The sequence below is a fragment of the Osmerus eperlanus genome, chromosome 8 (genome assembly GCF_963692335.1).
Source record: "Osmerus eperlanus chromosome 8, fOsmEpe2.1, whole genome shotgun sequence".
Taxonomy (NCBI): Eukaryota; Metazoa; Chordata; class Actinopteri; order Osmeriformes; family Osmeridae; genus Osmerus; species Osmerus eperlanus.
The window spans coordinates 13,121,726-13,137,939 of record NC_085025.1 but is presented as its reverse complement, the minus strand read 5'-3'; the positions used below and the strand labels follow the sequence as shown (position 1 = coordinate 13,137,939).

The 16,214-nt window shown below is 40.2% G+C and overlaps 3 protein-coding genes across 4 annotated transcripts; 1 reads left to right on the top strand and 2 right to left on the bottom strand.

The window, feature by feature from the left end:
• Positions 1–78: 78 nt before the first annotated feature.
• On the bottom strand, positions 79–4,298 carry LOC134025420 (cdc42 effector protein 3-like). Its single transcript, XM_062468434.1, has 2 exons — positions 4,078–4,298; positions 79–2,523 (listed from the first exon to the last, which is right to left on the bottom strand). The coding sequence occupies exon 2, from the start codon at positions 2,425–2,427 to the stop codon at positions 1,804–1,806; it is 624 nt and encodes a 207-aa protein (XP_062324418.1). The 5' UTR covers positions 2,428–2,523; positions 4,078–4,298; the 3' UTR covers positions 79–1,803.
• Positions 4,299–6,998: 2,700 nt separating this feature from the next.
• Positions 6,999–9,133, bottom strand: LOC134024958 (GTP cyclohydrolase 1 feedback regulatory protein-like). The gene is made up of 3 exons (XM_062467712.1): positions 8,982–9,133; positions 8,504–8,598; positions 6,999–8,241 (listed from the first exon to the last, which is right to left on the bottom strand). The coding sequence occupies exons 1-3, from the start codon at positions 9,015–9,017 to the stop codon at positions 8,109–8,111; spliced, it is 264 nt and encodes an 87-aa protein (XP_062323696.1). The 5' UTR covers positions 9,018–9,133; the 3' UTR covers positions 6,999–8,108.
• An 863-nt stretch (positions 9,134–9,996) lies between these two features.
• Positions 9,997–15,867, top strand: rmdn3 (regulator of microtubule dynamics 3). 2 transcript variants are annotated; one of them, XM_062468064.1, is made up of 12 exons: positions 9,997–10,818; positions 11,571–11,760; positions 12,091–12,237; positions 12,480–12,825; positions 13,031–13,133; positions 13,436–13,496; positions 13,612–13,687; positions 13,890–13,967; positions 14,081–14,179; positions 14,408–14,461; positions 14,578–14,658; positions 14,832–15,867. In XM_062468064.1, exons 1-12 carry the CDS (start codon positions 10,596–10,598, stop codon positions 14,916–14,918), a joined length of 1,545 nt encoding a protein of 514 aa, XP_062324048.1. In that variant the 5' UTR covers positions 9,997–10,595; the 3' UTR covers positions 14,919–15,867. The 2 variants fall into 2 exon arrangements, with proteins under 2 accessions (XP_062324048.1, XP_062324049.1); XM_062468065.1 differs by lacking the exon at positions 12,091–12,237.
• The last annotated feature ends 347 nt before the right edge of the window (positions 15,868–16,214 follow it).

The window sequence follows — 16,214 nt, the reverse complement described above, 5'->3', positions numbered from 1 at the left end:
ATGTAATGTGGTAAAAGAAAAGAGGCATCTCAATGGAAAGTAACAAGGACGGATGCATTTTGTTTGTACCAAGTGGAAAATTTATTTTGAAGACCATTTTGTATGTCCTTTATAAACTAATGGAGAAAGAGTCTTTTTGAAAGGAGAGCTGTCAGAAACAGATCAAGAGATCAGAGTGGGAATAAACAGTGGGAGGAAGATTCAGATGTGTGTGTGTGTGTGTGTGTGTGTGTGTGTGTGTGTGTGTGTGTGTGTGAGGGTGTGTGTGTGTGTGTGTGTGTGTGTGTGTGTGTGTGCGTGTGTTTGTGTGCAAGCATGTGTATGTGTGCCAGAGACAAAAAGCTATTTCATGTTTACTCACAGATGCAGTCCACAATCAATGGCACAGTTGTACCAAAGTTCTATTGTGAGGTTTGGAGTGGAGGGTAAACAAATAAAAAGTTGTGTTGAAATGGGAGACAATAGAATTCTACTCCAAAATGCGATCACATATTTCAAGAAGAAACATGATCCATAATTTACAATAATACAACAAGCCCTTCCATAACTTGTTTTGTAAATTTGTAAGTAAATGTCAAAAAAGATCAGTTAAAAACCTTGAAGTGAAGGATTTTGATTTACATTGATATCTTCACTGACATCTTGTTGTTTAATAGTGAAGTCTACCTTGCTACACTTTGTGTTCACCATATATAGCCAGTGAAAACAATGATACGACAATAAGTTAAAAAAGAAACTTGATTCCGAAACTTTATATTTTCTTACACAATTTATAAAAGTTTGTTGGGGAAAAAACATAGCACTTTGCACATGCTGTATGTTTTGCCACCAGAAGGTGCCAATATTGTCTGCATGTGGTGACAGAAAAAGGCATGACACTTAAGTATTGTATGCTCATTATTTCACATTTAGTTAAAAGGGCTGTCGAGAAAAAGATCAGTAGTAGTGAATTAACGCAAGCAAAACTAGAAGTCTTCCTAATATGAAGAAATCCCCACATTCATGTTTCTATAGTTTTCCTTCAAAGCACAATGGAGAAAATAATTGCTAGCTAACTTCTTTCAAGACCGTCTTCACCTGAGATTTATATTGACTGTATGAACCATGTCTAACATAACTAGCATAACTACAGTGGTTTATTGTCCAAGTTAGCTTTCACTGCTTGCTTAAGCAATCACGTGAGATACCTCACAGTGACCTATAAAATGAATTAGACAACATATTTATCTATATGTTCACTGTCACTGGAAGTGTTACAGTATAACTGTTGGCAACCAAAGTCTTTGTGTTTTTTTGTGTGTTTAAAATAAACAATGTCCTACATGAATCATGAGTCACAGTTACCTCCAACCTGATGCAATGATATCCCAGTACAATAGTGTATGTTAGCCTGTATTTTCAGAACAAAATAGCCAACTGCTTTCACAATAAGGTTTTACTGACAAGTGTTGGTCATAAACGTTTGTCACACACACAGCTCTGTCTCATAGTTGAGTGTCTGGAATTTTGTGACACACACAGTTTCTGTGTCTGTCCCACACTATGTGATATCACAGCTGTTCTCAAATACCATGAGTCAAGTGAAATAAAGTGTAATATGTTCCTGTTGCTCTCACTTCTCGGAAAGTGAGGACTTCAAGAAGAAGGATTAGCGATGCATTTCTACTTATAGTAGCCTAAGAACATAGGTTCACATTAGCGTCCTTCGACAAATCTAGATTTTGTTCATATATACAGGTTGGTGCTTAGAAAATACCTTAACATGAAATCCCATCTTCTAGAATTCCCACCGAGCCTAAAGTGTCACTGGTGGAGCCTGTCCATCACATGTAGCACATCCTCCAGAATAGAAGGCCCCAAGTCAAGGTCCAAGACAAAGCATGGATCTTCTTCCACTAAGGGGGCCTCCACCAGGGAACATGGGGTGTGGGTGGAGCCCCCATCCAATTTTGAAACCCCCAGCTGCATTGTCAAACCTGCATTTCTCCCTTCCGGCTGTGCTGGCATGGACTGCTCTTGTCTAAGATCATCACATTCCACCACCTCTATGGTATCGAGCAAAGGCAGAGAATGGCACTTTTTGTGTTTGCGACCTTGGGAGAGGGAACTGGGCTTGGTTATGGCCTGTGCCTTCCTCTCTTCCGGACTCAGGAGGCGAGGGGGCTTGGGGGGAGGTGGGGGGGACCCGTTGGGGGTGGCGGTCTGGAAGAGGTCCTGGTGGCTCTGGGAGCTGCGGAGGATTAGGCTGCCGCTCCTCTGGAGGGCCGAGAGGTCACCGATAGCCTCACCCCTGGCGTCCAGACCGATGTGAGAGAGGTGGCGGAAGTCGCCCAATGGCAGGCTGATCATGTTGACGGACAGGCGCTTCTGCTTGCGGGTAGAGCGCAAGGTGGCAGACTTGAAGTACATGGCGGTCTTCAGAGGCATCTTGGACACTGTCTCCGTGTGTGTGTGTGATGATTTTAAGGAAGACGTTTAAAAGGCTGGGTCAGTCGAAAGGAAATGGTTGTTGAACTTTGGTAGCTGTGGAAAGAAAGAACAAACGTTACAAAAAGAATAATACTATCATTCACATTTAATGTTTAATGTTAACATAGAACAATTCCATTCTACGCTCCCATGTTCATAGGTATTTCACAGCTTTTTCCAAATTGTTTATGACATCACTGACATTTTTTTAATTGCATTCCAGTTTAAGATGGATGCCTTGTCATGGCTATACGTTACTTTTTTTTAACCTGGAGCCATGACAATTTAAACAAACACATTGGAATTAGACTATTATTATGGATCTTAAGAAGCCTTGCATGACTTCTGGTCAAATCAGTAAGGATTTACAACCTGATAATCAATTTGCTATTCGTCAGAACTAAAACAGACACAGTAGTTTGTTAATGATTGTGAGAACTTTGTATTGGAATTGTGTGTAATTTCAAATAGCATAGCAGATGTTCTTTTTTTTGCTTTTTCATGTGCCTGCTTGATTGAATTAGAAAGCGACTGCATTCGTTAAGTTCCACTCCCAGGTCTTTTGCATGCAATATGTTGCAATCGAGACTTGTTCTAACTGGAAGTAATGCAATATACTTTTGCAAATTGAAACTTTTTACTGTCCTCAGTACTGTGCGTTATATCACATGAGAAGAGACAATACCTCTCCTCTGAGGTCAATTGTTGTTGTATTTATGACCAGAGGAAAACGTGATACAGAAACAGATTTTTCCTAAGTGGCCTAAAACATGAATGTTATCTTTTTCTATTGTCATCTTTAAAAAAACACCTCATGAACATTTCGGTTTGCAGTTATGCTGCTGTCAGGAAAATTTGCATTTTCTTTTCTGATTCTAAAATATATACTTTTCCAGAAATGGCTCATTCTAAACAGAGTATTCACTATCTGACGATATATGCACCTAATTAAATATGTGTCATAACTAAAATAAATATGATTCTAGGTGACATACATTAGTATGGTGCCTTTACATAACATCAAATTGACAGTGGTTTTGAATGGTTTTGACTTTAGGGAGTGTAATCAAAAGCAATGAAATAAATACAGTTTGGCACCAAACAAATGCTTTAAAACACACACACAAACTTTCAGACAAACAGTATGAACCAGGGTTTTGCGTGGCCTTTCACAATTCTTCCTGATATGTAGATATCTGATAGTTGACCCAACAGCATTCCTTTCTCAGTCTGTAAGGCTTACAGGTGGATAATTATACATCGAGCTGAGGACATCGAGTATGTCACAGACATACTATCCCTGGTAAAGGTCGTTGACACAATGCACAAACAGGAATACAATCCAATGATGGAACTGCTATTCCGTTTCCAAACATAAATGAGGTTTATCAAGTAAATATATAGACATGATTAGAAGCTAATTTGATAAATCGACACCTCTTTGACTTTGTAGCATAAGCCATCGAAGCCCTGACATTGGTCAAAGAGAAAGTAAAATGGGCAGATGAAAACCAAAATTCAAACATAAATCAAAGTTCAAAGTATGTGTAGGTAGATAATTGCTCAAGCTCTGAGCTCAGACAGTGAGAAGGCACTTTTCAGGCTCACCTGTGTGGCAAGTAGAAGCCCGTTCTCCTTTGAATGGTTTGTTTAGTCCATTGGTGTGACTGGAGCAAGACTTGTCTTGTAGTGTAGAGGTTGAAAGACTAGCTCCTCAGACAGTGTGCATTTCTGCTACCTCAAATCTGAAACACTGAAGAGGGCTACCTTGTCACATACGTGTACTGAAACAGACAGGCTTATCAACTCACTGGTCTCTCCTGGGTGTGTTTGCTCAAGGTGATAAAACTCCAGTCCCTCCCCCTCGCTCAACCTTGTGTGTTACAAGATTGATGCTTGTAACTACCTTCCCAGAGGTCTTCTTGATTTGTATGTATGTGTACGTATTTTTTCAGTGTGTGACTGATCTCCCCAAGAACCAAATGTTGTTTTGGGGGTGTTGGGGTGGGGGTTGATAAGACAGTGCAGGACTCAGGTAAAGTGTGTACTGTTTGGGTTTCCACAGGGAGTGAAAAGGGGAGGGTAATAGCTCTGGATGAAATCATATTTGCCCTGCAGGTAGGAAGGTAAAGAATCTCATCCAATCTGCACCAAATTTTCAGGCACAGTGTGGCTACAATTTACTTGGTAAGTATTCACATACCAAGAGAATGTTATAATAGTTTTCTTCAATCTCATCTTGGCCCTGTGCACAGGTTTCTTTCAAGACAAGCCATAGCACATCTTATTTAATTAAATTAATGATTTGTGAAATCAGGTGTACTGAGCCAAATCAAAATCCTGGTTGTCCTCAGAGTGGAGAAAAAAAAAAGATAAAACCTGATAAACTGTTGTACACATATGTTTTCACAAACATTTCATGTTACTTTGAATGTGAAAAAGACACTTGTTGAAGTTGAACACAACTTGCTAATCTATTAATGTTGAAGTTTATGGGGTTTTAATAAAGCTACAATACAAGACCTTCAAAAGGCTACTTAGTTAGTGATAGAACTATGTGTGAACATACTGCCACAAACCTAGTTCGAGATTTAGAATGTTATGGGGTTTCAATAAAAGTGAAATAATGAAATTGTATCAAAAGAAGATTAGACTTGTTTGTCAAGCCGTTGACAAAAATTGTTGAAATAAACTGAACAAACTGCCAAGATGACTACCCCTATGACTACTCCGAAGTATCGCTTGGCACAAATGACATACACAATAAATTACAAGTTGCAATAAGCATCTTGCAGTGCTTCTGTTGTTGGCAAAGTAGGAAACCCTACTGACTACCTACTAACCGTCTCTGGAGGAGGGGATCCCTCTCTGAATTGCTCCTCCCAAGGTTTCTTCCATTTTTTTCTCCTGTTGAGTTTTTTGGGATTTTTTCCTTGTCTTCCTTGAGGGTTTAGGTTGGTTGAGGGGCAGTTCTATGGGCATATGTGAAGCCCTTTGTGACATGCTTGCGTGTAAAAAGGGCTATACAAATAAATTTGATTTGATTTGATTTGATTACTGTACTACTCTTGTACATTCTAATAACTATTACCACTTTCAAAGTTAACGCCCAAGCAAAAACATAATTTGCCCCTAAAAGTCTATTGAAATAGGCTGAAATATATTGTTGTCAATGGTTAATGTCACCACAGGCTGACCTTGAAGAGAACACCTCCCCATCATTGGCCTGACAACAACCAAGCAATGTTTCCAGACCATAAAGTCAGGAGGACTTTGAATTAGATGTTTGCCCTGAAAATCTTCCATGTAAAACATGAAGTAAATATGGACTCAGTGAGAAAGTATTTCCTCACTGGTCAGCCTTTGCTTGCCTTTATTTTAAATTACGCGAAAATTTAACCTTTCCTGATGACACTGGGCCATCTGAAACTCCCCTGGAAAAAAACAGGCATGAGAGGTATGTCTCAACACACCATCAATGTTTTCCCAACACCTCATAGAACGGTTTCACTGTCTCAGACTTATAGTTCAGCCTACAGCATTCATCCTGAGGCCAAATGATCAACACATAAATCAGAGCATTCCGAGAACGCGACCTGCTCAGAATGTGCGAGTGTGTGTTCTATCTTTTCTCCTTAATCTCTTACCTAAGAATCTAACTTCTTCCTTTCAGACTAAAATCAAATCCCAAAACTATTTCAAACAGTAGTGAATTGACTGGCCTACTTGGCCATTGACACCTGTTTCGACAAAATATAAAAGGTGCAATACGATAATCATTTAATGTACCCGTTCATTTGTAATGTAAAATGGCTGCAGTAAAGGCCTGACTGAGCCTCACCAGAGCGGGTGGGCAGTAGACTTCATGTACATAACATGCAGTCATGACTAGTTTAATAAATGGCATCCCTAATGACCATGAACAGTATTTATCTAAACCACCTTTACAATTCTATCATTGTCAATGACAGAGAAATTGAGAAAATGGTAGGTACACAGTATGCTCACCTGCATTCCAAGTCCTTATTTGGTCACGTTCATTAGATAAGCGCTCATTGCATAATCCAGTTTACCCATCTACACAAGAAAGCTCTCCCACACCTGCAGAACATACAGTGTGACTTGCATTGTCTCTCTAGCCTGAAGAGTATGTTTCAAATGAATGCCTGGAATTCCTCACTGAGTGGTTGGATTGCTAGATGCCTTCTTTGTGATTGTTTATTTATTGATGTGGTCAAATGTTCTCATTAAGGTCAACTTGTTTAAGGTCGGACCAGGAAGTGACAAGGATCATGTGTCAGATGCTTGATTCAGATTTCTGGGAAACATTGTTCCAATTCCTGCCTACCATGTTCAGGTGAAGTGAGTGCTAAGGCCTGTTAAAGGGCTGTTCCAATGATGTCCTCTTCTCCCTGGCCCTCAAAAAAGGAGATGACGAATGACATATGAATCTTGAGCTTGTGAGAAATGCACAGTGAACTAAGAGATACCAAAGACAGGCTTGTGCTCGCTCACATATATCTGCTTTAATCAACGAGGGCTGGCACTCATACCGTGACATTTTCTGTTGTTATCTGTCATCTGACTACATTTTTGGCTGAAATGTGTAACCAAACAACCTTCCATCCAACATCCTCTGTGCTCCTGGAATTTGTTGAAACTGTCTTTATCACAGTGGCTTCCTAGTTGTGACCTTCAAAATGACACATTAGATCCTTGGGATTTTGAAACATGGAGAAACACACTTGTGAGGGAGCTATGGCCTGGCTCATGGTAAATAACAACATGCATCTCATGGTTCATGTACACTATGGAAGACACATGCAACCAAGCCCTCACTCTCATTTTTGGCATGTGGGGATAATAGCATATGACAGAAACAGTTGAGTTTAAGTTACAATTATTTTGATTATGAACTTGATTATTATGATTATTTGTCATATAATCAAAATACATTCACCAGGTAATTGTTTTGAAGGTACTCTCTCTACCACAGTGGATCAGCACATCCTAAACACAAAGTGTTGGCCATGCAGCTTTTTCATACTCTAAAACCAAATATAACCAGTTCCTGGTACAAACAAAGGGGACAATACCATAAGAAATATCCTACACATGAAGCTTAAAGTCAAATGCTCATCTCTCAAACATTCTTGAGCAACAAATTATCAATGCGGTGACGTGCTAATTATATTTTATTGTTCTTATCCATTGAAATCCACACTGTTTATTTGTCCTTGTAGGGGAAACATCTGTAAAAAGGTTAAAGATGAAGGTTTGGACGGTGATCTGCACTCAACCTTGGTATTTTCTGGAGGATTCTCCAATAGAGGGTCACTGGACTGTATCTACGTGTACATTACATTGACATATCACACAGTGTACTATAATGTATGCACTACCTACTATATTGTATGTAGGATACAGGTGAAACAAGTACAGTACTACATATACAATTAAACGTGATCCAATTACAAATATGAATTTAGACTTTAGCTGACTTGCTTGAGTTAGATGCTGGGAGTAAACAATAAAGATTAAGGTCTAACATGCTTACAAGAACAGGTGTGCTTTTGTGATTGTGTCCCTACGAGGAAATTGCTGTGGCTCCCTCTAGTGACATTAGACTGGAGCTTCCGTCACATAGGGCTGTCCTTGTGCAGACACCAGACCAGTGTTTGTCCCACACCAGTCATGCTGATCACAGAGAAGCCCATCTTTTCCATTTTATCCATGACCACCCGGGGAGGCTCCTCAACATGGTACTCAGAACTGCAAGATTAAGGTTTTCAAATGGGCACAGCAAATTAATGAAATGCTTACAAACGTATTTGAACACATACACACCCTTGTATGTCTTGTCCAACTATGCATCAAATTGTGCTACACTGTTCACGTATTGAGTGCTTACAGTGTACAAAATCAACAATGGATTTGAAGATATAATCATCTTAAACAAAATAAATGAGCATTAAAGTCCAAAAAAACCTTATTATACCACCAGGAGAAAAAGGACATTGCATGCATCACTTACAAGTTGTTACCCAATGCATTGGTCTTTTTGGCTCCCAGGTAGTTCATGATAGCGGGGTCTGAGAATTCATCACCGACCATGGTAGGACCTGTCTCCTGAGAACAGTGATGATGGTGCAGCTCATATATTTAAGCTGATATTGTATATTTTTCTGTATGTATGCAATGGTAATACATTCAAAATTATGTTTGATCTAATCACTTCACATCCTAAACATTTAAATCATATACTGCTATCTTTAATGACTATTGGAATTACTTTCTATCCTATTTGAACTGTTGTCAAATATAGACGCGCCTTTATAAGGAGGTCATTGTCTCATAAATCCAGTTATTTTCATTCCTTTGACCTAAGTCAATTTAATTTTAAGTAATTAAATTAAATTAATTAGTCATTTCTAATGACTACTGTACAATATATGATTACAATAGTTTAACTGTAACACAGGCAGCATGCATAAAAAGGTAAATCGACAAACCAGACGCAGTAATGTGCTGATCAGAACATATGGCATCTTTGAAAAAACACTTTGAGTGTCCTTGGAGTCTTCCTCGGAGCCTGTGTGGTTTGTTAGCTGTCTAACTACTGAGTGTAGGTTAGTCAGTCAGGGCACTGGGCAGGGCTCAGAAGATGATGCCTTACCATGAGGGAGCTGAAGAGGGCGTAAAAAGCACACACCAAAAGGGTTAGGTAGGTGTTCACATGGAATCCATCTCTGAACTATTATAAATGATTGATATTAATGATTGAATGGCAAATATGTTACTGAAATGCCCTACTATATTTAAGGTAAATATCCAATGACAAAAAATATTCTCAAGAACAATTAAATGTCTAATCATCAATAGCATTCAAAAATGTAATTCTGGATACAGTATGTTGGATATGTCATGCTGGATATTTAAAGTTGTACATTAAATATGCTGCTCGAGTTAATACCAAAAGCATGTTCTAATACAAAAAGATAGGAAACACACATCATTTTCTATTTCTTTTTTTTAAATGAAAAAATGATGCCTGATAAAGAAATTAATATCCTGTCATGTGGAGCCACCATAGCTGGATAAAATCTTTAATATCCGTATTTAATTTCGTTTTTGCAACCACAATAACACAGACTAGGGACATACAGGTAGTTATGACACATTTTCCGATGGTATTCCTGCTCCCTGTGTTTCCTGTCAACTTTCTTCGCTTTTTGTGTTCTCTGTAGGCTATCCCTTGTTGCATTCACTCTATTCTGGCCAAAAATACTTGCTTTTTTCATCAGAACATTTATGCAAATGTTGGACAAATATTACAAGATTAAACTAACATACAGAGCATTCTCTGAATGTATCTGTTTATGTCTATACACATTTGTTCTGGTATTTCAAATAATTCCTGCAAATATTCTTGAAAGTTATCTGGTACTGTACTACGTTTTATGTCAAATTATATATTTCGGTGTCCAACGGAAGTATGATCATAGCCCACCAATTCCAGCATTTTTATCGTTCCTCCTGGTACAAAGTCAAATCGACGCGCGGATCAAAAACAACACAGAACACGACGATGTTTTGTTTTTAACTCTAAGGTCTTTGCCCTTGATTCTGTAAACGTGTATGGTAGCTAGCGTGTGTACTACAGACAGAAAAATACTATATTGTATGTGTTTGGATGGACCACATCACTTGCATGCTGGTTGTAGTTACCATCTCAGTTTTTGACAGCTCGTTCTAGTCCATGCTACCAGGGCTTAGCATTAACATCAGGCATTTGATATAGCTAGCCTTAGTCGCCTCACAAGTACCGATTATGAAAGTGAAGACATTGCTGGCATACAAAAATGTATATTAAATAACGTTGGTATTTATCTAGTTTTTTGTCATCGGGTATATATCTCCCACATTTACACCGAATTGGGTGGGTGTAGTAGCACTAGCCAAGGAAGCTAGAATAGCTAGCGTCGCGAACGTCGGTCGAAGGCTACTCGTGCGTTTTATCAGTAGTTCAGCTCAAATATTGTAAAAAACGAAAGTGCTGTCATCAGCATGAGGTTTTGACTTGAGACAAAGCCAACTGTAAACCACTTAAGTTTGAATTCCCGGGTATGGTCTCACTTTGGCGTATCATGAACACATCATTGGGGAGAAATGGCATGATAGGACTGGGTGTTGGAGCCACAGCAGGTGTAGGCTTGATAGCATTTATAATCTACAAAGAAGTGACGAGAAGAAGATCTCAATGCTTGCAACTTCAGACCAGCCCTCTTTGCCAGGCGACGGACATCACTGATCCAGATGCTCTCCTCCTTGAACCGCTTAATGCACAAGGTAGGATGGCTCAGCAAGATAATTGTTGCCTAGAATACGAGACACAATGCTGCCTTGCCACAAAGTAGAGAGCAGTAGGCTACAAACGATCACTGATGTGATGGGCACATAATCAATGTGCGTTCGTGCGTGCAGGGCCTTTCCTGAGAGTGTGTATTACTGTCTTCACATCAAGGCTTGAGTGGCTCTTTGTGTGACTGGACTGGGGGCACGTTTTGTGTTCATTACATCATATTTGTCAACCTACTTTTATGGGTATTGAAGTAAAAAAACAGATAAATATCATGTGCGTATGTATGTGAACTGCTTGGTATTTGACTTTTCTCGCTTCCATAGCTTCCTTCCCTATTTTATTCAGTTGGTATTTCTTTTATAAATATTTAAAGTCTATGACCCATCAGCGTCACCCAGCTCTTCGTATGTCATTAACTGTTACTTTTCCAAGTTGATACTAGAAACTTGGTGGAATGTAATGCATCACTATGAGAAAATGGCTGTGCACAAGTCTGCCACAAATTACTTTGACACATAGTAAACATTTGAATATTTTACATATTTACAATGTCAAACAATCTCAACAGGGGCGTTATGATTTATTATTATTATGATTTTATGCTGGTTTGCCACCTCTAAACCTTGATGACACGTTGCCAACCAAGTATTCCCAACTGTCTCAGTGGTTAACAAATGAGCACCACCATAATTACACACAAATACGCATACAGACCTCTCCTTCCTGTCCCCATCTCCAGAGGCGGCTGCCCAGCAGCAGGCCCTGGCAGCGGTGGAGGCGGTGGTGCAGGGCCTTTCCCCAGGGCAGCAGGCGGAGCTGAGGAACCGCCTGGACGAGGTGCTGACCTGCGTGGCCTCTCTCCGCGGCGAGGTGGCCGAGCTCCGCGGCGGCCTGCAGGACATCGCCCAGCAGATCATCCAGGATGTCAAGTGAGTGGTGTGGCCGCCGTCCGACCTGCTCGTTACGGGGACGTCTGTTGGTAGAGTATAGCACAAGTCAGGCTGACTGGTGGGTACTTGGATAAGGTTGAATATGCGTCATAAATACCTCGTAACTTTCCATTTTGGATAATGATCCCCTCCCACACTTAGTATTTAAGAATATATTCGAAGCAAGAATAAGAATATATTCCAAGCAGGAATAAGAATATATTCCAAGCAGGAATAGAGAGAAATAAAAAAATACATCGAATTACCAGGCATTCCAACAAGGCCCCTACTCTGATTCTTAGCGCGTGTGGTCTTGCGCTGCCCTAACAGAAAGGGCGTGGAGGAGAGCCAGCGGGCGCGGAGGAGACGCCATATCATCCACAGGGAGCGCACTGACTCCATGAGCTCCAGTTCCATCTACTTCACCGCCAGCCAGGGAACAGCCAGTCTGTATGCAGGGGACACCAGCGAGGGAGGGTAAGAGATACTGCTGGGTGTTCTAACACATGTTTAGGAAGGAGGTGAAATCCCGACCCCCTCTCAGTGAACAGGGGCCAAAAGGTGGACTCCTATTAAGAATACACTAAATGTCTACCTGTTTCTAAATAAGCTTTTCGACTGCTAATCCGTGATCATCTGTATGACAGTTGTCCTGTAGCTAACGAGTCCATATTGACCTACAGTGGTGCCACGGATATTGTGCTTTTAACCTGCACTAGGTACTCAACCGCTAACGCCGAGTCTGACTACACGGACCGAGACACGGACAGAGAGACCGACAGGGAAGGAGAGATAGAGCCAGAGCAGGAGTCGGAGGACGAGGACAAGAGCTGTGCCACGGTCCTTACTCTACGCCAGGACGATTCTCAGGAAGAGGGGGAGGAGGAGGTGGAGGAGGAGGAGGAGGAACCGAGGACACAGCAAGAGGAGGAGAGGAAGGAGTTTGTGGCAGAGGTGCCCAGCGGGGAGTTGGCCCTGCTCCTGGCTCAGAGCGACATCCTCCATACAGGAGATGCCAGCCTGAAAGCAGAGGGCTTCCACCTCCTACTTGCCAACAAAGCACAGGTAATCCAGAGGGACAGTAGAAAGGAGTCAACGTTCTAGTGAAGGTTGACCATTTTACCCGAGGGCATTTTGAACCATTGTATTTAAATATGAAACAAAGCTTAATCTCTATTTAACATGTTCAGGTTTCCTCTTTGTTTTCTTCATACGGTGCCATTTCCATATTTCTCCTAATGTATTTGCATCCGTTGACTTTTTCCCACAGTATGGCAACAGCAGGGAGTTTTTATGGCGACTAGCCCGCGCCTACAGCGACATGTGCGACGCCACAGAGGACAAACAAGAGAGGAAGTCATATGCAGAGCAAGGTGCCCACATAACCGCACACTCAGCCATGTGTAACATCAATGTGAAATACCTTTGACACTTACAGTACTGTGCAAAAGTATTAGGCACCCCAAAAAAGTTAAGGCAAAAATGCTTTAAATGAAAACCTGAATAAGAAATCTCAACATTGCACTTTTATACTGCTGTACAAAAACAGAAGCCGAAAAAATATATATATTGATGACAATATTCATGTTAAAAAGAAGAAAAAGATAGTTTTTTTTGTCAAGTACTGTATTTCTCCATGTGGCTTTGGTCTTGACGTTAAAACTCCACCCTACAGGACGGGAGGAGGCCGAGGTTGCTCTGAAGAAGAATGGCCTGAACGCAGAGTGCCACAAGTGGTGAGTGGATCAACACAGTTCTGCTTCCTGCGAAGGGAGTTCAGCCCCCCCCCCCAATGGGAAACATTATGTAAAAAAAAAGTTGATTTTACTCCTGTTCCCTGATCCGCCCCAGGTTTGCTGTCCTCACAGGACTTACCTCCCAGTACGAGGGCATGCATGGCAAACTAAAAAGCAGCCACATTCTCAAGGTAAAGTACTAGGCCTCATAAATACTGCATACTAGTTCAACATCTTGTCTTGAGGTACCCATAATGTAACATCGGGAAGGGAGTTCATGTGCATTCCACTAGAGGATTCCTATAAGCAGGTCCAGTTGCCGATGTCAGTTATACCAATAAAGTTTGTTCAGTAGCATACACCATCTTTGCCTGCCTTTTCCTTCTACTTTAGGAACATCTAGACAGAGCGATCGCCCTCAGGGACGATGATCCCCTGTGCTTCTACCTACTTGGGCGCTGGTGTTATGAGGTGAAAAATAAAACAGTTTGTCCCCCATCCTAGACTGTTAAGGCAGTGAATCATGTGTTATGAATTATGTGTTTTGCTTGCTGAATGGTGACCCTGTTGTGTTGCTACTGTAGGTTTCCTCTCTCGGCTGGTTGGAGAAGAAGGCTGCAGCTGCCTTGTATGAAAGGCCACCCACATCAACTCTCCATGAAGCATTGGAAAACTTCCTCAAGGTACTTGATCCAGAAATGTCAACAAAATCAAGGATGACATGAAATGCATTATAAAACACATTCATATCATCTAATAATAAGGCTGGGCTCTAGCCTGTCTCTGCCAATATGCATAACCCAACTGCTTTCAATGTTAATGAGTAGACTTTTACATTTGTGTCTCAAAATACAACAAACTAATTCATTTTCTGATTTTTCAATTTCTCCCATTCTGTTTCTTTATTTCAGGCTGAGGAGCTGAACCCAGGATTCTCTAAGACAGTGAGACTTTACATTGCAAAGGTAATGGAACTTGAACTCTCGGCAGTCTCTTGTTCTCAAGCCTAAGAAAAGAAAAGCTATCAATTGGTCATGATCTTTGTTGGTTCAATAATAACGGCATATATGCTTGAATTTAGTGTCACAACGAGCTTGGTAATGGTTCTGAGGCAAGGAATTGGGCAAGTCTGGCTTTAAACATGCCTAGCACTTCTAATGAGGTAAGCTAACGTCAGTTAAGGTAATATCCTTATTGGTTTATTTCTTCAATAAAACACTTTTTATGGCCATTAGTTCAAAATTCACAAATTGGATCTACTTTTCTTCAACTGCCGTGTGAGTATTTCCTCAAATGTTCATTATTGTCCAATTGACCACATTTTCTCTTCCCAAGGAGGATGACACCACAAAACTAGAGGCAGAGCTTAGAGTCTTGATTGACAAACCAAATGACCTCCCGCTCTCCAGTGTTGAAAAATAGGCAAGGACACAGAAGATGTCCCTGATTGAATAACAAATCCCAGCTCGTCAGCTTCATCAGGTGTTCATCTTGTTTTTCAGGAAGATTTTTGTTATGTCACTGCAATGAGACGAATTGAGATTATATACAGTGTACTGTATGTATGATTATTCCAGGTCAAAGTCAGAACAACAGAAATACTCTTGTTTGTTCTATCACTGTAATTAAGCATGTGAAGTATTTTGCAAGTGCTTCTGACTAAATGTAAATTGAGTGGAAATAATTTAAATACTCTCAACTTTGCTTTGTATTTCCTATATGTAGATGTGAAGTCAGACAACCTGTTTTTAATGTTACAAATTTTTTGATACAGTAACAAAAAAGTATGAAAATCACTGTTCTAATTCATCATATTAAACAAAGACAATAATCAATATATTTTCAGGCTTTAATGTAGTAATAAAGTGTAGCTCTTGATCAAACTCAATCCCAAGCACAGTCTTGTGTCCAATGGCATTTTTTGTATATTTAACTTTGCAGTTTCGACAAAAGGGGTTTACTGAGGTCACATCTATCTTATTTCTTGAGTGTTTGCCTTTTTGCCTTTATTTTTACATAGATTTATTTATTTCTATTGTACTTAGTAATTTATTTAGAAAATGCTTTCACTGTAGTAAGGATAGGGAATGTGTGCACTAAACTGTTAAATTATGCATCACATGTTTTGTGTTCTCAAGTCCTTTTTGTTGAATTTCAAGATGTCATTTATTCTGGAAGACAGTAATATACATTCCAGTTGTCCTTTAAAATGGATTCCATTCAGAAAAAGCCTTGGTGAGACGGTTCGGGTTAGTTTAGGATGGAAGAATATATTGGAAATTATTCTGGGATACTCAAATATTGAACTTGTCAAATGTGTTAAATAAACATATCTTCTGTGGGATCAGAATGTTTGATTTTATCGTACGGGTTCAATTACTTATGACCGCGAATCAAACCCATGGATTATTTGGCAATATATCACATCTCCTGGGTTATTGCCTAATAGGTAGCTAGGTAGACATTGTAGCTACAGAAACTTTGGACAACGTAAAGGAGAGTAAAGACAATTAGTTTTTCAGTGACGGGCAACATTTGTACTGCTGGATAGTGTATTAGTACATTTAGTCATTTAGCAGACGCTCTTACCCAGAGCGACTTACAGTAAGTACAGGGACATTCCCCCGAGGCAAGTAGGGTGAAGTGCCTTGCCCAAGGACACAACGTCATGGACACGGCCGGGATTCGAACTGGCAACCTTCCGATTACTAGCCCGAC